Genomic DNA, 19,790 nt, shown 5'->3' on the forward strand with positions numbered 1-19,790 from the left:
TTAAAACTGGCTACAAATCGAAAATCACAACAAACATCACAATCATCTTCTTCACGTCTTGACAGTTCTAATGCTGGAACTTTCGGAAGAGGAATTTCTTTTTAGACAAAATGAAAAAGAAAAGAACATCATCTTGAAGTATTAAAATATGCCCCTGGGCTCCACCTGCTGGATTTATATTTCTGTGATAAATGATTATGTTCTGAGGCCAAATCAGCCCAACCCACAAATTCCATTTATCAGGTTGGTCTATTTGTCCTGGGGTGTTTTCTTTATAATTTCATTAGCACAAGCACAGCTGTCATCCTGTTTATTTCTTAAGCACATTAACTTCACACAAACACAGATTAAATTAACATTAGTTAATTAGTTTAAACTGATAAGCGATGAGTATTAAAGTCAGGTACTAATGTTGAAAGTTGTATAAAGATGGTAAAACATCTTGCAAATTTTGATTCAGCATTTGATTTGACTTCATTTCTGCATTTGGATTCTTAAAAGATTAGGTTTGTTTGCTAAACACATTTTTCAATAGTGATTTAATTGTAATATATTATAAGCAATTTGCTCAGATGCCAAAAGACACATGCAGAGAAACTGCTTCTGGCTTATATTCAAGCCAGGATTACTATAATAAACATTTCTAATAGTTTAACTTCGGGTAAATGCTTGTTACTTCAGGGATAAGTTTCAACCCTGCTCTGAGCTGGACCAGCCTCTCCAACAAGCCCCGCCCACACTCCCGGAACAGGAAGTACCTGCGTGTTGCTTGCTGCTGCTGACGTTGGTGCTGTACACAGTGACGATGGCGTTCACCGAGCAGTCACTCCTGGACCTTACAGATAAAGAAACCCGGGAGAAACTGTCGCTATGGGATCGCCGAACAGGTGCCATGGCCCCCCTCACGGAGAAACAAATGGACTCAGTCCTGGAGATCCGAGCGGCGGCTGAAACCATCTCTATCCCGTCAGAGGTGATCATATTATCCGGAGAAAGCTAGCTGGCTAACAGGGTTGCTAACTTACTTTCTTAACGTCAGTAATGTCACATGAAGTCTTTGTTTGACCTCCCTTATATGTAAATATGCTATTTAAGTGAATACTACTTTAAAAGGTTACACTGCAGGTTAAGTAGCTGGCTTGCACGATGTCACGTCGTGTCAAGTCGTCCAGCTAGCTTCATTTGAAAGCTTGTTTGTGCTTCTAAAGCATCAATAAAGTGTTGGTTCTTTTTTTTTTCTTTTCTTTTTTTCAGTTGCCCATTGAGGACTTGTGCAGCCTGTCCTCTCGGTCCTTGCACTCCTCCTTCACAGCGACAGTGCCCGAGTCCACAGAGGACGTCCTGCTCAAGGGTTTCCAGACGCTCGACATGGAGGATGACAGGATAGAAACTGCACAGCAGGTGACTTGAGTTTGACACAAGGACACACAGTCAGCCCCTCTCATGGATGTAACACACTGCTCTTCTGTCTTGCAGTTCTTCGCCTGGTTTGCCAAGTTACAGGCAAACATGGACCAGGAGGAGAGCGAAACACACAGGTGCATTAGTGTTTTTGTGTCATGATTCTGAGTGAATATTGACTTTATGCATATTTAGAGGGAGCCTGGGTAAGAGTGAGGCAGATTGGAAGTACAAATAAGAAAATGACAGACTTTAGCCAGACTTTATGACAACATGCTGCACATTATGTTACTCACACAGCTGAACCGAAATGAAAATCTGCACTTTCTTATCCATGCATTATAAACTGTCTATTGATCACTTCCTGCTGGGATCAATTGTGACAAAGAGTGCACTCACATGAGGCGATCTGTGACTTCTGTTCGATTGCTCTGATCCTGTACGCTTCCTTTGCCCTGGCACTAAGAGGTGCTCATCGGTACGGTACAGTTCACGCACGAACACCAGCACGTGTGTACACAACATTGACAACCTTAGTTATGGAGAGATCCCAGAGTGTTATGGCTGTATCTGACTGTCTGTGTGGTTCTTCAATAGAATCTGACAGCACATCTATTTTTTTTTTCCTGACGTTGTTGCTTTTTGAGTCATTTTAGTCGGATTCAGCCATAATACTCCTTGATTTCTTCCATAATGGAAGTCTGTCAACATTGTGTACCCACACGCATGAACTGTACCGTGAAGGTGAAGCACACCTCTTCAAAGCGTGCCAGGGCAAAGGAAGTGCACAGACCAGGGCAACTGAACTTGAGGGTTGAAGCGTGCTTGGGCACGGTGCGTAGTGTGAGTGCTCCCTGAGAGGAAGAGTCGGTCATAACTCAACTCTCAGCAGGAGCTCCTGCAGTCACATGCTTCAGTGTCATCAAGCAACACACTGAACCCCAAATTGCTCATGCTCCTTAGCCATTAGCTTATGAATGGAATAATAATAGTACTGTAGGGCAGTTGGACAGCTTACTCTGCAGCCTCTGCCATCAGTGTGTGATCCTAGTGTGGGTTCATGTGACATGTAGTTCAAAATCTCTCTTGAGTCTTCTGAAGAGTAGAAAAGAACGATTCGATTTCATGTCCAATTACCAAGCCCATTTGCCATATATTGCTTTTGTGTTGCAATTTAAATGAATAGATTTCAACCACGTTTGCAATCCTCACCTGTTTCACAAACATGCTTAGTCAAAGACGCAGAAAGTAATCCCAAGTAAACGAAGCAGTGAAAAGTTTCCAGAGTTATACTGGAACTCATAATCCGGCTTCTTAGCCTACAAAAATCATCCTCTGCTGTGCAGATAATACGTCTGACCTCTGCCCTCAGGAAAACCAGAGATGATCTGTACTGCTACCAGGAACAATGCGATGCGATTCTGAAGGATTGCTGCGCTGCTCTGGAGCACTTGGACTCTCTTCAGAAGCAGTACCTGTTCGTGTCCAATAAGACCAGCAACCTGCATGAAGCCTGTGAAAAGCTCCTGAAAGAGCAGGTAGGCTGCCCTGCTGTTGTGTCCAGCAGCACTCATAATAACGTGGACGTCTGTGCGGTAGCATGGAGAGCTGCTGGAGAGCTACTTCCCGAGTAATGCCGAGGTGCTCTTGAGCAAGGCACCGAACCTCCTTCCTCCTCTGATGCGCTCCCTGAGTAGCAGCCCCACTCTGACATCTCTCCACTACTGCAGGTCCACAGGTCCTGTTTGTACACGTGTGTGAGAAGCACGTCTCTTAATCAGTGCACAATACAAATCTACCATCTGGCTATATGGAGCCTCATACAGTAGGCTCTTAATCAGTGTACAATTCTGAGTGTAAAACCAGAATTCCCCCAGGGATTAATAAAGTGTATTTAAAAAATATTCTATTAACCTGAGCCACATGATCAACAGATTAGTAAGAGAGACAAGTTGGAATGTTTTTTTTTTTTTGTTACATTTGTTTTATCTGTTCTTGAGTGCAGACGGAGCATATTGCATTACACCCCAAAGCACAGACTCCTGAATTATCTGTCACATCTGTACGGTCTAAACTTTTGGGCTGCTTTGATTTGTGCAAAAACAAATATGGCAACACGTCTCACAGCACAATATCTAGTTCAGAACACCATGACATAGATAAAAGCTTGTGTGAATAGAAAGTTCCTCGCAGGCATTATGCAAATCAAAGACAATCCCCCGGCTCCTCGCTCTTTCTGTTCTATGTTTAATATCTTATTTACACAACAGTTTCCAGCCCCTCTCCTCTCACAGATCACAGCCCGTGTTCACACACATGCATGGAGCTCGGGGTTATTGGAGGGAAGCTGGACTGAACTGGATCTGACCGTGTATATGAAATGAAACTACCATGGCTTCGTGTGTCAACTGTGGTTCGTTGTTGTTCTCTTCTTGCAGTCGGAGCTGGTTGACCTGGCAGAAAGCATCCATCAGAAACTTTCCTATTTTAACGAGTTAGAAAACATAAACACGGTAGGCTGGGTTTTATTTCCTCTTCTAACTCTGAATCAATTCTCTGATGCATTATACATCTGTCGCACTCATTCCATCCGAAGGTGTTATTCCAAACGAGCGGCAGTAATGTCCCAGATTAAAATCGTTCTCCGACGCTTTTAGATGTCGGCTTCATTTCCAAAGTATTCATCTGTAGAATCAGGTTTAATAGAAAGTACTCGGGACATTTCGACTCGACTCTGAATAGTTTTCAAAATAGAATCTGAAAAATCTGGCTTTCGAGATTTTCTTTGGTCTGGTTTCAAAGTCAAAACTCATCTCTGGGAGTGGTTACTTTTAAATGAAAGAACGTTTCTAACTTTAAAGGCAGAGAGCTGAAGGGTTTTAATTGTAAGTATTTTAAGCTTCCTATTTGTCTTTGCAGAGACTGAACTCGCCAACCTTGTCTGTAAATAGCGAAGGCTTCATACCGATGCTTTCAAAACTGGACGACTGCATTGAATATGTGTCTTCTCACGTAAGTATTTTGTAATCCTGTTAAAGTGAAGCCCCGTGTGCAGATCCTGTCTCATTAGTGTCACTTAAATAAACATTGCATCATGTTTATAAGCTGTGATTGTGTATCACAGCGTTCCATCGAATGGTTGCGTTTGAATGCCTGCTGTCCTTTTAAAGGTCAAATATTAAAACCGCTTGAAATGAGCGTCAGATGTCTGTGAAGTTTCTTGTTAGATTCTTGTTGGTGATCGCTGATCACTGCTCAGAACAGGCCTTGTGCCTGTAGCTTTTAAATGCAGGTGAGCTGTCGAATGATGCATTCAGGTGCTGCTTCAAGACTCCGACTTGGGGAAGTCGTTCCTCCGACTTCAGTTTGTTCACGTGATTTCAATTAAAAAAAAAAAAAAGCACAACATAGCGTTAATGCAACAAAGAAGTTCAATGAAATGTAACTTAAAAGTCGATTTTTCAGTACGTGAATTAATAAAAAGTATGTTAACGTCAACTAAACCACCCAGGAGGACGTCAAGTCAGAGATTCAGACCCCTCGTTCTGGTCCTAGTTTCCGAGTTCATGTTCCGACTTGAGCAGGCGTTCATGTGCGTTTTTCAACTCGGAAATTCGTTTTTCCCATAGTCACCGACACCACATGAATGCACCATTCAACCCAACCCCTCTCTGGAAGGGGGGCGTGGCTTGGGCTGTCTGTAGGTTATAGTAAGAAGACATTATTCTGTAAAGTGGAGCAGGTGAAAGACGGAGAGGATGGTTGTTGTTCAGCTAGGGAAACATATTAGTGTTCGAAAAACATGTTTGAGTATATTTTGTGAAAAGTGACCTTTAAGGTTTATTTTTGAGGGGGGGGGGCTGATGTCCTTGTCTCAAATATCTTACACCTGCTCGCATTTCAAACTGTAACCTTTGTGTCTCTCTTGTTGTCTGCAGCCTAATTTCAAGGACTATCCAGTTTATTTAGCCAAGTTCAAACAATGTCTTTCTAAAGCTATGCACTTCATGAAGCTCTACATTGTAAACACGATGCAGAATCTCACCAGCCAGTTGACAAAAAGGGTAAGAAAAAAAGTCCTCTCTTCTTTATTGAAGCAGTTACTTTAAGTGCCCGGTCCAATAAGTATGACTCAGCGTTTTTTTCCCCCCTCCCGCGTCTTTAGGATCCAATGGGCTTGACCAACGCAGACAACGCCTTTACACTCTTCTATGTTAAGTTTCGAGCAGCTTCGCCTAAAGTTAGAGTGAGTATTAAATTGAGTTCGCCTCTGACTTGACGCTTTGTTTTTTGGTGATTCGGTCCGATGACATTGTTCCTTTTCCTCTCCTGTCAGTCACTGATTGAGCAGATTGAACAGCGAGCTGAGAAGATTCCAGAGTGAGTTGAAACATTCCTCCAGAACCAAACGGTGCCCGCACACCTCAACGCTCTTTATTCCCCTCAATCAATCCTCTCCTCGTTTTTCTGTGGCCAGGTACCATCAGCTCCTCGATGAAGTGCATCAGTGCTACCTGGATCAGAGAGAGCAGCTCCTCGGCCCCAGCATCACGTCCACCATTACTGACCTGACCAACCAAAACATTAAAGACCACTGTGCCCTGGTACGATCTTTTAAAGTGCAACTTTCCTTTTTTAGATATTCTTAAGCTGACATTTTCAGCTTGAACCTTCCACAGTGTAGTCCCTGTGGGATTTGTTTCGCGTGGGTTTGGAGCAGACTGCACACTGATAAATGAGTGTAACCTGAGGGTGTGTGCTGCAGGCATGTCAGGCACATTTTCTTTTTTTTCTTTTTTTTTTTAAATATCCTGTTCTCAAGTGAATCTCTGTGCAAAGCTTGTGTGAATCGTCTGACGTGTTCCTCTAGTGTATAAAAATGTAACTGACCTAAAGGTTGACAGTGTTTCGAGTAAGAAAATCTTCATCTAATTTGATACTTGAGAATGTACTGATCTATTTTGGGAGAGACTTTGTTTTTGATGCTTCAGTGGTATTTAAAAAAAAAAAAAAAAAAACTTTGCTAATTGGCTTGATGGGGATACTCTAATGAAAGGTCAAGTGTCAAAAAAGCTGCATCCCCCCTCCCCCCATCTGATCTTTTTCTTTTAGTAAAGGTTATGCATCTTGTTAATGATTGCTGTAATGAGCGCCCTGCATCATTTATGTGGGGAGGATGTTTGCTTGTTTTAAAACTGGAGCTGAAGTGAAGCACTAACATGCAATGCTGAAGCGATCATGGTGTGTGTGTGTGTGTTTGTGTGTGTGCGCAGGTTCGTAGCGGCTGTGCCTTTATGGTTCACGTGTGCCAGGACGAACACCAACTCTACAACGAGTTCTTCTCTAAACCTTCACCCAAGCTCGAGTGAGTAGCACACACACCACGCATGCAGGCAGCAGAAGCTTGTTTCCAAATGCACAGCAGACCATTTTAGCTTGATGTGGTATTTAAGCAGAAGGACAATTGGAAAAAAAGCTTTTCATTGAACTACCTTTTGTTGTAGAAACGCGAAGCAGATCTCAAAGCTGGAAACAAACAGAAGTTTGTAATTTCAGACTACAAAGCATTCAAACGGTGTTTTAATCTCTGACAGCGAGCTGTTGGAGAAGTTGTGTCTGTCCCTGTACGATGTCCTCCGGCCTCTCATCATCCACATCATCCACCTGGAGACGCTGTCGGAGCTCTGCAGTATCCTCAAGAATGAGATGCTGGAAGATCACGTACACAATAACGGTAAGTGACTGCGGCTGCTCCGCTCAAAGCTTCTCATTGGCTCATATATGGATTTACTCTGATACAGATGTTCTGGAGTTTGGAGCTTGACTTCACTTTCGGTCTGGAACCCCTAAAAAAAACACACAGACAACTATAGCTACAGATTGAATGTACAGATTTGAGTCCTCTTCAGACTCCGTTCCTGTAAAAGTGCCGCAACTAAACTCAGCCGTCATCACCTCTTTGTACATTCATATTGATTCGGCAGTGGTGTTACATAATCTCGTCCCAGTCTGTGAATTCCCGTTGCGTTTCGGCATTGGGGAAGGACGTTGTAGTAAGCGCTCCACATACACACACACACACACACACACACACAGTCAGACATGCTCAAACACACACTGCTGCTCCCCCCCCCCCCCCCCCCGCTGCCTTTGCTGGTACCACGTCGGCCCTTTTATCGCCTCCGTTACTCGCTCAGAGGGAGGAACACTTTACTTTACACCATTACGCCTCCACTACATTCATTATTGAGGGCTAAACAACACAGCGGTGTAAATATCGTGCCTTGAAACGGCAGTCTGAACAGCGCTATCTTTACACTCAGGGAAAAGTCAGTGAAGTTCAGCTTCTGGACTTTTAAACCTGTCGTCTGTTTTTTTTTTTTGTTTTTGTTTTTTTTGTTGAAGTTTCTGAACAATAACAGGAGGAGTTTTTATGAGATTTAAGGTCAACTGAAGTAGGGAGACATCCAAAAACACAATCCTATGCAGACATATTTTAATAACTTTTGGGAAATGCAGCTCAATGTGTGTTTTTAGAAGCCAGTGTTGGACCAGAAGGCCAACGTTTGGGTTTGTTTTGTTTCGGGTCCCCCCCCCCACTATTAACTGACCTCTGCGCCCTTTTTGTGCAGCGACTCAGCTGGGGGCCTTTGATGCCTTAGTGAAGCAGATGCTGGAGGATGTCCAGGAGAGGCTCGTCTACAGGACTCACATTTACATCCAGACTGATATCACCGGCTACAATCCAGCTCCGGGGGATCTGGCCTATCCCGAGAAACTAGAGATGATGGAAGTAAGTGTTGTGTGCTGAGTCGACAGACAGGATGGTACTGGATGTACTTTTTTAGCATTTAAAAAAAACAAAAAAACAACTCCCACTAATCACGGTCCCTCAGTACAGCTTCAAGAACTTTATAACAACTTGGAAATAATTATGGCTGCAAAAAAATTACAAACTTCCATACCAGCCAACGGTCGCCCGAGCTTTAGATGATTTCAAAACTATTTGTGGTAACATAACAAGTATAACTGTCTGCGATTGAAACCTGAATTGTTTGTAAAATTGAGCCTTGTGAGGTCCGGTGAGTGTCAACAACTAATGCTGTGAAGTCAAGAACTCAAAGGACTCTCAGCATTCAAAACTTCTTCTCTGGACACGGAAAACACGTATAACGCTTGATGTATATTTGCAAAGGGACGAGTAAGTGATGCCACACACTTCAGCATTTATCGCCAAAGCTCATTTGCATTTTTTTATTTTTTTATCACCAACTCTGCCTTTAAGTTGAATTGTATAGCTTTAAATGTTTCTCCTAAAACTAATAAATGGCTGCTTACTTATCTCTGTCTATCACGTCTCTGCAATTGGAAATCATTTCAGACCTCGAAGTCTTTAAAGAGCTCGCATTCATCAGCACACCTTTGCCCTCCTCAAGTATAAATATGGATGAAAAAGGGAAATGTGGATTGATGAATATTCATACAGTCCTCACCTCTCGGCTCTCATTTACCTGTATAAAATATTATCTGTATCAGGTCATTGAAAAGCAAATATAAAACATGTGAATGTAAAGGCGTGAGGTGAATGCATTCGGCTGTGCCTCCACATCTCTGCAGGTAGACAGGCTTCACGTTGTATTCAGGAGGAAGAACAGGCGATTCTTTGTGACGCTGCCGTTGGTACAAAATCGGTGAAAAAACAGCGAGAAAGCCAAGGCTGCTGACAGCTTCTCTGGCTGCTGATATGTCTTGTGGGATGTAAAAAAAAACAAAAAAAAACGGATCTTTTAGTGAGGTTAAAATCTTGATAAAACTTTATTCCCCCCACCATGAAATCTCCTGGACTTGTTTTTGTTAGTTCACATTAATCTCATTTGAAAACCCTCTTTAAATATATAAATGTGTGTGTGTGTGTATAAATATATATATAAAAATATTAAATGTAGTCTTTCCGTTCCTTCAACAGAAAATCGCTCAGAGCCTGAAAGAGGAGCAGATGAAGCAGATGTCGCAGGAGGCCATGTTTTCCGATGTGCAGCTTGAGGATCCCGATGGTCGAAGGAACAGTAGCGCTGGTGCGTGTTTCCACAAAGTCACACTCAGTTCATGCTGTTTTTTTTTTAAATTTATTTTTTAAATGTAAGCCTTTTTTCATTTGCCTCATACTGTAGCTTCTTCTTTTTTTTTTTCTCTCCCTGTATCTGAAAAACACTGAATGTAGAAGCGTCCGGCCTGCAGACTTCGATCTCTCCGGCTGATCTGCACGGCATGTGGTACCCTACCGTCAGACGGACTCTGGTTTGTCTGTCCAAACTCTACAGATGTATAGATGTGAGTTTCCTCCACTTATTTAGCTCATTTATACTCTCTTCTTAAAAAAAAAAAAAAAAGATGTCACGATGTGTGGTGTATAGTTTTCCATCTTTTGAATATCTATATCTCATGTGCTTTGGTCTTTTTCCAGAGAGCAGTCTTCCAAGGTTTATCTCAAGAAGCCTTATCTGCCTGCATCCAGTCCCTGCTCAAAGCCTCAGATATCATCCTTAAAAACAAGGTTGGCACACATGCTTGAGACTGGAGTTTTGTTCTCAGTTGTCGCAGAACTTCTCTGACTTATTGTTATCAAAGCGGCTGGAAATGTGCCTCTCTCTTCTGACACAGTAAACAAGATTAGCTCCCCTCGTAGATAATATGTGATCTGTTATTGAAATTCCTCGCGGCTGCAGGATCCTTAACTAAAGCAGCTGGGATGTCGTCGCGAGTTTATTTTAATGAGCGCTTTATTATGCTCTACAGAGTGCTCAGCAGACCATCCTTTATTTATGGGCTTCTCTCACCTTCAAATTTGTCGTCTATCTGTGCTAACTGGCCCGTTTCAGTCCGACACTTCAAATGAAGGGCGGCAGCGTCGATCTCAGAGGGCGTGTTCTCGCACCCTGTGTTGTTGATGTCTTGTTCCAATGTTATTCTGTCTGCAGCTCCTTCTTTTGTTGTCACAGTAATGCGTCTTTTTCCCCGCCATGGTTAATCAGCAGTTATTAATTAGCCATGTTCCCTTATCTTCTCTCAAGCTGCTGTGTTATGCTCTGTGAAGCTTGGAGAGTCAGCAGATGCCCTTTTGTGCCGGGCTGCCTGCAGTGTGGATTTAACAGTGTGCTATCACTTTCCGCAGACGCAAATAGACGGGCAACTTTTCCTGATCAAGCACCTGCTGATAATGCGCGAACAGATTGCCCCATTTCACACCGATTTCGCCATCAAGGAAATCTCACTGGACCTGAAGAAAACGCGAGGTAAGATAATTAAAGGTGGAGGGAACATTGGTGTTCGGCTCCATAAAGCCGGTCATTACATTCTCATGCTCATTAAGCAACTTGTGCCTATCACATGCACCAGTGGCAACAATTAATGTGGAAATTACAGTGTAATCCGACACCATAATGTACGTTAACTGATGGCTCACAGGGCTGACTTGCTCTTCCTATCACCCTCATCGCAGTCAAGGTCATATTAAATTTGTAGCACTAGGGGGCACTGTAATTCTACACCAGCCCAGATTTAATCTCTGCTTTGTGTTTATAGACGCTGCCTTCAAAATTCTGAACCCCAAGCTTGTTCCCAATTTCTTCCGACTTAACAGCCACAACGCCATACTTGAATTCCTTTTGGAGGTAGTGTTTTTATTCCCTTCCTTCCTTCTAATTTTTTTTTTTTTTTTTTTTTTTTTTTTTTTTTTTTTTTTATCAAACACGCAACACACTTGATGCACTTTGATAGCAACCTGCCTGTGGGGAAATGCCACTTGATAGTGCTCAGTCTTTTGTCTCTGTGGCCCTCAGGGGACTCCAGAGATAAAGGAGCACTACATTGACTCGAAGAAGGACGTGGACCGACACCTGAAGTTCAGCTGTGAGCAGTTCATCCAGCAGCAGACTCAGATCTTCGTGGGGAACCTTGAGGAGTTTCTCACCAAGGTAACTGTTCCAGCGAGGGATGACTTCGCCTCAGGGCAGCTACAGATCCACCTGACCTTCAAATTTTCACCATTTACCTCCTTTTTAAAAACAACCCAAATCAATCCTTTTCAGACTTTTTTTTTTTTTTCTCCTAGACATCAAGTGTTAGCGTCTGTGTGCCTGTGCTGCGATCTCTCACTGTTGTGTTTTTGTGTGTTTGGAGAAATCTTTTAGTGCCCTTGTTGTGCACACATAATTAGTTTCCAGTCTTGTTTTCTGTCTTACTCACTGAGTTTTCTAGTATAATTTCAGTGAATACTGCTCATTGTCTAATTTAAGTTTGCTAAATTGGCAGCACAGCTTTTTGGGCTTATTTTCCACCCTTGAAGTCAAGTCCTTTTTTTAATCTGTGATGTTTTGTTTTGACTCTGTGCACTCAGGTTGCGGCTCTTAAAACGATGGCTATCCAAGGTGGTCCCACATACAGCCTGTCTCAGCAACCTTGGGCACAACCAGGTAAGATTTGTCTCGGGGTGGGGGGGGGGAAGCCACCAGCATCCTGCTGTGATTCATCATAACTTGTATCGCAAAAGCTAGAGGGCATGTCAATGTTTTTGTCTTCTTTTTTTTTTTCTGACCTCCTTTTTTTTTTTTTTCCTCTTCCCCTTTCAGCGAAGATCAACGATATAGTGATGGCTACCTACCGGGTGATGAAGAGCAAGCTGCCAAGCACTTTACAAAGCATGTCCTTGTACTTAGCCAACAGAGACACAGAGTTCATCCTTTTCAAGCCAGTCCGGGTGGGTGGCAGGAGCGCTCGGGTGTTGCATGTATCGCATGAGTCAATTTCTTTTCAAGTCATTGTTTAAGCTCAAAGAATCCTTCATGCGGCGTTTACGCGGCAGGAATATAATGTGCTGGAGCTCTGAGGTCCAGTCATAATTAAAGAAACTAATCTGTATCAGAGGTTATTCACATGTATCACCAAAGAGTTGAAGGCAGAGAAAGAAAGGCATGCTTGTTTCCATCTCCTCATAGATGGATGATTTATTGTGTAGCGATGTGGGCAGACTTGAGCTTGTAAACAAACCTCGCACTGCATCAGAAATCATTGACTTCACATTTATTCATTTGCCCGGGTTGTAAAAAAGCCTGTCAATCAATTTACGAGAGACAAAAAAAAAATAACAATCCCATATTTGAGTCCTTCTCCCCAGCTTTAAATTATCAGCGGGATTGAACTTCTAATAGAGAAATCTTTGTGCTGCCTGTGTACTCCTCATCAAGGTGCCAGGTTGGGCTGAATGAGGGAGAAACAAAATACTCTGGTTGACATGGTAACAAGATTGCAGGGGGACATAGGCCAGATGGAAATGTAGTATTAATTTCCCTCCAGCTCCCAGTAATAGGATGGCTTTTCTTTCTCTCTCTCTCTCTATCTCTCTCTCTCTTTCGCTCTCTCCCTCAGAATAACATCCAGCAGGTATTCCAAAGACTGCACGCCTTGCTTCAGGAGGAATACAACGGAGAAGACCTTCAAATCATTGCCTGTCCATCTCTGGAGCAGGTACAGTACTGTCGGATTAGCACAGCCCCCAGCAACCTGACATAATTTTAATAATGCAACATCCAAAACTGCTGAGAGCCACTTCAGTGGAGAAGCGGCAGATAACGAGTGCCAGCTAAGTCACAGTGAGCACTCATCGTTTTTTTTTTTTTTATTTATTCTTTTTTTTTTTTCCGCCTCTCTCTTTCAGATTAACCTGCTGCTGTCTGTGAATAAGTAATGTGCGAGTTTGGTGCACATGTGACACTGGTGTACATCTTTTGGGTAGCAATTGGATGTTGCAACTGCAGCCTTTAACTGGGAGCTGTGAGCACAAGTAGGCGAGATGACCAGAGATCTGCACTTGAGCTGCAGGACGGACTGGAATCGCTGAAGCGACGGCGTTTTAAGAAAAAAAAAGAAGAAAAAAAACCCCTCCCGCACAAGGCCAAAGACTGTTTGACAGAGGCTCAAGTAGCTACTGGTGTGCCGAGGTCCAGGTATTCATCTTGAAGTCCATAACAAACTGGGAAGTGGAGGGTGTTATTTTGGGTACTGAGCTCAATTTGTTTGAGGTGATGTTTGGTGAGGGTTCTTTTTCATGTAGGAGAAAAATTCATTGGACAAGGCTGGAGTCGTGCTTTGCTTTTAACACCAAATAGGTTTGAATTAAAAGAATTTGCCCACTTTGTGGGGATGAGGAGTGTGAATAATATGAAGAGTGTTCACACAAGGACACTTTGGGCGCGCAGATAGAGGCACTAAAGGGTTGTTCATCAGCCAGGTAGCTAATGGCCAGTAAAAGGTGGGCTTGCATTCAGAGGCCTGCTTTCGATTCCCTCGATGGGTTTGAAGGAAAACAACAGGGAAGATGCTGCAAAAATATTTTATCCCTCTTTTTTTTAAATAAACGTAACAAACTGTAACATTTAGAAGAACTCCACAGTGGCTTGATGTTCTACAGGATGCTCATGTCCAACAGGTTTTCCTCTCTGCTCCACCTAATGATTCTTCCACGTTTCTTTTGAATGTTTTTGCTATTCCGATGCAAATATGTAAAATACTACAATGAAATCTTATGTTTTCTACCTTTTTTTATACATAAGTTGATGAAACCGTACATACTTTTACTCTGGCAAAAATAATGGATGGTTGACCTTGACGGTTTTTGCAGTGTACTAGATGATTTATGGGTATGTTTTCTCAGAGTAACAGGACACTGTAATATTTTGCTCTAATGTGTCTAGTGTAAATTGACGTGTACAGTTCTACTATTTATGAGCATTCTGATTAAAAAAAAAAAAAAAAAAATGTTAATGAAGTCGTTTGGTTTTTATTTCTAGAGGCTCTGTTTGTCATTGCATTCAGATATTCGGGACACTTCAGTTCGAGTCACTTCACACAAATGAGAAACTGCCATTCAAGGACATCATTGGCTTTAGGGGGTCTTTTTGGCAGACTGTTGCTGCTTCATTGGCAGCCGCTGTCTTTCCATCTGTGAGATGAGGCTTTGCTGGGGCTTGACCTTCCGTGGACTGACAGCCTTTTGATAGGTGATGAGGGACTGGATGTTCTGGAGCAAGACATTGATCTCTGCACTCTTCTTGCTGCAGAGACCTCTGAAGCATGTCGGGCCCCGCCAGCGTTAGACCTTTCTGCCTTGATTTTGCTGCGACAGTGAGGAAATATAAAGCGAAGCAGAATCAATGATTTGGCCTGAGATTGGGTCTGCTCTTTACATGTCTTCTATTTCTGCCTTTGGTCACAAATGGATATTGTACCAACTCTTACTTTTGCCATGAACAGTGTTCACTAGAGGTGAAACTGATGCAGATTTGATGCAGTAGCTGGATTAAGAGCTCAATGTTGGGCAGAGAGACTGGTAGGATAGGTCTCTATGATGATGCCTCTTGCACATACAGTTGCAACATTTCTTAAAATCTGTAACTTTGTCCCTTAGAGTCATACTCAGCCTAAAAAGAGAAGCAGCTTGAGAACAAAAAGCCCCTCTGAGGTTTTAAAGTGAAAAGTCAGATTTCTTCCTGCTGCTGATTCAGTTAATAAAATAAAAGTGCTTCTACATGAACAAGAGATTATAAAAAACGATTTTGAGGAAAAAAATAATTAATGGCAACCACTGAAGTATGCTTTAAAATCAAATATCAAGGATGATTAAATAACCAAATGCATAGAAAAAACCCCAATGTGATAGGAACAGTTTCCCTTTCTTGGAGATAAAAACGGCCTCATTCTGAGGCTTCAGAGGTTTATAATGAAGACAAACACACCAGACTGAAAAGGCTAATATGCAACTAAAACAAAATGAGCAAGGCTTCCTGCTTGATAGTTTTTAAAAGTGGTTAAGATGTAATGATAAAGAAAAAATAAAGAAAATACACTTGACCATGTTTTTCATTCAAACTAATTTGTGTCTGTAGTTTGTCTACAAACGGCCCAATTTCAAGAAAAGTCCAAAAAATTTGTAATAACTGGTTGATAATGTAAAACAATGCTGAGCCCAAAATGTTGCAACTTTTTGCACAAAATGTCACAAGTTCTTACATTATTAGGACAAACATATTTTGCCTGTCCCATGATGTAATAGCTGACCCAAAATGTAACAACTAAAGTAACATTTGGGGTCGCTGTTACATTTTGGGTAGTTGTTACATTTCGGGCTCTAATGGATTTAAAAAGCTTGATCAAATAAAGAATCTAAGCAGTGTAAGTACAGGAGCAGAGTAATTTCTTCTCAAGAAACTTTGTAGACATGTTTTGGGGAGCTCTGAAACCCATTGAACCTCGTTGGAAAGGAGCAGAATATGTGACCTTTAAAGGCTACATGTCCTCTTCCATCAGGATGAATCAGAATAGCTATGATAACTTTCTGTAGTTGTTTGTTTTTGTTTTTTGTTAACCAGCAGTGATGTTATCTTTTGACATACAGTATTTGTTCAAATTGATCCAAGAAGGAGTTTCTGTGACCTAAACATGAGATTTCTTTATTGTCATTCCAGTTTGAACTTTACAGTGCAGAACAACATTTTGTTGCATTGGCTCGTAGAGCAGAATGAAAACAGCAGCAAGCATTGACACAAGGTAAGTAGTATTTACAAAATAAGGTACAGATATAAATATATATATAATTAAAAGCTACATGTATGTTATTATACAGATATATAAATTGCATATTTTTATGTATGTTTTTTTTTTTTTTTTTTTAAACAGTTCAGTGTGATAATCCGTTCGTTGGGGTTTGAGGGGGAATGAAGGGATATATTAACATCTGAAATACCCAATCTCCACAGTTAGGAGAAAATATATTTGAGTTTCATAATTTCTCTTTTAGGGAATGAAACCTTATTTGCGGTTGAAAATGTAGGTTGGCAGATTTTTTTGTGTCCTGTATTGCAGTCCAAGTTGTGAGGGCATGCAAAGAAAAGTAAATGTAATCTTCCTGAGTTGGGCCGATCTGTCCGTGTTGGATGGAGTATGTGTAACCTGCTTTAGGGCTCTGACGATCTTAGCCCTTTTCAAATTTCAAACCTTTCAACCTGCGGTGTATCATGGAAAACGAAGCAACAGAGATTCAATGGCATATAAATTTAATTAGAAAAACCATTTAATGGTGGAAGCCAATAATGGACCCAGAGCGCTTCTGACCTTTGATCTTTCTGCCTCGCTGGGCCCCCCATCAGTCACGCTTTCTTCAGCGATAACTGCTGCACCCTTCAGCGAAATCTCTGATAACTTCCATGACTTCTCACAGCAGAAAAGCTGACACAAAGAACGAAAGAAGGGGAGAGAACTCGTATATGAAGCAACACTTCGAAACTCAACTCTTCTGTTTTGAGACATTTTTCTTATAATATTTTTAACATTTATGAATATTTTCAGCCAAACTAATCTACTTTGGAAGCTGTCAACTGCTCATTCCATCAAATAACCATGGATAATTATTTAAAGTTAACAATTGAATACATACTTTCACATTGAATTATTTTGTTGAAAATGACTTTGTACGTTTCTACTTTTAAAAGTCTGCGGTTGAATAAATGGGCTTTCATTATGAACTCATAAATTCATGAAATTTTAGAGACCAGCATTCATTCTTTGAATAATAAGTTACCTCAATGAGTCATACTTTTATTAAACTGTCTTACATGAATCATAAAATCAGGTTAAATAGAGACTAAAAAAAATAAATAATCAAAATTCAATATCCAGGCAATCACCGATACCTTCCTTTCAAGCGTATTGCTTTTCTAATTACTAAAAACACTTACTAATCATGTGAAAGAAAAAGGTTCAGTCGACAGCAATGCCAGCAATTCTCTATAGTCAGAGGTTATAATCCACTGAAATGCCCATGACGACATGGCTTGCATATGTTGGGCAATCTTCAGGTTCACCATCTTAATTTCTGCAAATTAGCATGCTAACATTTCAAAAGCAGCACACACAGAAGGTCATTAGTTTTATGTGTGTTTTGTCATGAAAACTGGAAAATTGAACCTGCTGATGGCATTGGAGTGAGGCCATAAACTCTACAAAATCAATGCATCTTTACTTCCATGCCCCACCAATATTACAGTAAAAAAAAAACATTCCTCTATTAACCAGTCGGTGTTGACAACATATTTCACCCAGAAAAAACATATTAGTCACATGAAGGCATCATGAAGGGAAAGTCAGGACATCACGGCCATCAGTAGACTTCATCCTCTGGAGACAATTAATGTCCATGGACGTCATCCAGGAGTTGTTGAGGCATTCCAGTTTGGACCAAACTTACTCTGCGTTCCCCTGAGCCGTTAATGTCCCCAAAAATACAACATCAAGGTTTCCAGAATGACCTACATAAAAATGACTACCTTGAAATGTCACCTCCTAAATCCAGATTGTCTTTATTGTAAAATAGTAACATGCAATAAAGTTAGTGACATTTCAAGATTCTCATTAAGTATTCAGCCGTGGTTAAATGTCATTTGTAGATGTTAGCTAGCTTATAATTTAGCTTTAATGGGTCGTTCCATTTCAACTCCAGGCTGTACACACTAAAAGGGAATGTTACGATCTATTCAGCAAACAGCTAGAAAAAGGGAAGGAAATCACACTTTATTTTAGTTCACACAGTTTCCATTTAACACAAGCGTAGCGCCATATCAACAGCAGTGACACGGGCACGCTCACTCTCTCACCTCTTTTGGGTCACCGCTGTTGGCTATCTGATCATTGGTCACTGGGGGTTGCTTTCGCTGCTGGCAGTGCTCAAAGCAAATGTTCCACACGTCATGCAGTCACAGCTCTGATGAGCGCTCATGATCCACATGAGGTTGGGATCTGAAAATGTTGTCGGAGAAAAACTAAGAAGGAAAACAGATATGTCGAAAAAAGACAAATGCGTAGCAGGACAAATCCAGTTAATGAGGAAGTCAAAGTCTCTTTCTATCTTTTAGAAACAGCAGCAGTGACAGGCGAGTTTAGTTACAAGACAAACACAGACTAATTGCATATTCTATCAGTGGATTCATATTATTTATTGAAAAAGAGGAACAGGAGCAGCAGCTTAAGAAGGAGGGGGTTCCTATATACCTTGTCCAGATTAGTTAAAGACTCTTCCGTTTCTCCTTGGCAGACTGCGGGAGTTCAGGGACTTTCCTTGCTGTGTGAATCCAACACTTCATTATCTGGGGATATCTCCAACTCAGACTTCATGTTTTTAGGAACGCTCTGAGCGGGAAGGAGAGAAAAAAAACAAAGAGCCTTCATAATTTATTAAATTCTTTGAGGCCTTTAACTTGTGCTTCATGAATAAATCAAACCCGTGTCCCTGGATACCATGTCATATCATCTCTCACAAGATAAAAACCCACTCTGTGACAAGGATAGACAAAGACAAGGCTATGAAAAGCTAAATTCAGAACAGCTTTTGTGGTTGTCAAATTATCAATATAACGCATACAAAGACTCGTGTATGTTAATCGCATCTGTTCACCATTTGTCTGAGGTCCCTAGTCAAAGTGCATTTTCAAATGTTAGTTTAATGACACAAAAATACATTCCAACGACTGCAGACAGATCCTTTTCTACTCCAAGTGCCACAGCATGGCTTTCACTTTGTCAAGGACATCATGACTGCAGATGAGTGACAGGGGATTTTACATCCACGAAAAAAAACCTTGTGAGCTTCTCCTTGTTAACCATCTTCTGGGTACAGTATGTACTCCACTGTTGTAGCACACTCATCCGCTCAAATTTTCTGAAGAAACTTTTAATGTTTCCTTGACTGAGTATTGTTAGTCTGCAAATGCACAAAATATTTTGTCAGCTCACAGTTTAAAGTTACTGAACCATTATTGCCCTCGTGTTTCTGTCTCCCATCAGTCTTTGGACTGTGTGGATTCTGTTTACAACTTTGCTGTCAAAGGTGTAGATTGTCGTATATATTTACGTGAGCCTACATTGGAACCAGCTGTTCATTAAGAGTTCAATGAGCCTCAACATGAAGCGCAATCCAACTGAAAACAACTCTCTGTATGTACAACCTACTGATATTAAGCATACTAAAAAAAAATTTTTGGATAGGACTTTTGTTGACGTTTCTGTTCTTACCTGTTTGCACTCAAGTCAAGGGTCTGCAGTTAGATTTCTTCTCAGCTGAAGTGACTAGCTGTAGCGAAGAGTGTTTGGACCTCCTGCTTGGTGGTATCCTTGACTCATTGTGAAACAGAGTGAATGGACTGACTACTCAAAATGCTTTTACACTGCAGCTGAAGACACTAAGGGTTAAGTGTCTTGCCCAAGGACACATCAGACCTCTGACTACTGCAGCTGGGGCACGAACCCTCGACCTTCCAGTTGAGACATACGATTCCACCAAGTGA

The 19,790-nt window shown here is 41.4% G+C and overlaps 1 protein-coding gene across 1 annotated transcript; it reads left to right on the top strand.

Moving 5' to 3' along the window:
* Window positions 1-714: 714 nt before the first annotated feature.
* cog3 (component of oligomeric golgi complex 3) lies at window positions 715-14,208 on the top strand. The gene is made up of 23 exons (XM_079358074.1): window positions 715-973; window positions 1,255-1,401; window positions 1,477-1,538; window positions 2,774-2,939; window positions 3,840-3,914; window positions 4,321-4,413; window positions 5,340-5,465; window positions 5,567-5,647; window positions 5,738-5,781; window positions 5,879-6,005; window positions 6,675-6,766; window positions 6,996-7,135; window positions 8,034-8,194; window positions 9,368-9,476; window positions 9,623-9,732; window positions 9,866-9,955; window positions 10,574-10,694; window positions 10,984-11,072; window positions 11,241-11,375; window positions 11,798-11,873; window positions 12,030-12,157; window positions 12,826-12,924; window positions 13,115-14,208. Exons 1-23 carry the CDS (start codon window positions 806-808, stop codon window positions 13,142-13,144), a joined length of 2,469 nt encoding a protein of 822 aa, XP_079214200.1. The 5' UTR covers window positions 715-805; the 3' UTR covers window positions 13,145-14,208.
* The last annotated feature ends 5,582 nt before the right edge of the window (window positions 14,209-19,790 follow it).

The sequence above is a fragment of the Symphodus melops genome, assembly GCF_947650265.1.
Source record: "Symphodus melops genome assembly, chromosome: 12".
NCBI lineage: Eukaryota > Metazoa > Chordata > Actinopteri > Labriformes > Labridae > Symphodus > Symphodus melops.

Coding starts and splice junctions, on each gene's coding strand:
- cog3 (XM_079358074.1), top strand. CDS start 806: ATGGCGTTCACCGAGCAGTCACTCCTGGACCTTACAGATAAAGAAACC. Junction 6,767..6,995: donor AAACCTTCACCCAAGCTCGA/GTGAGTAGCACA, acceptor AATCTCTGACAG/CGAGCTGTTGGAGAAGTTGT. Junction 9,733..9,865: donor AACTCTACAGATGTATAGAT/GTGAGTTTCCTC, acceptor GTCTTTTTCCAG/AGAGCAGTCTTCCAAGGTTT.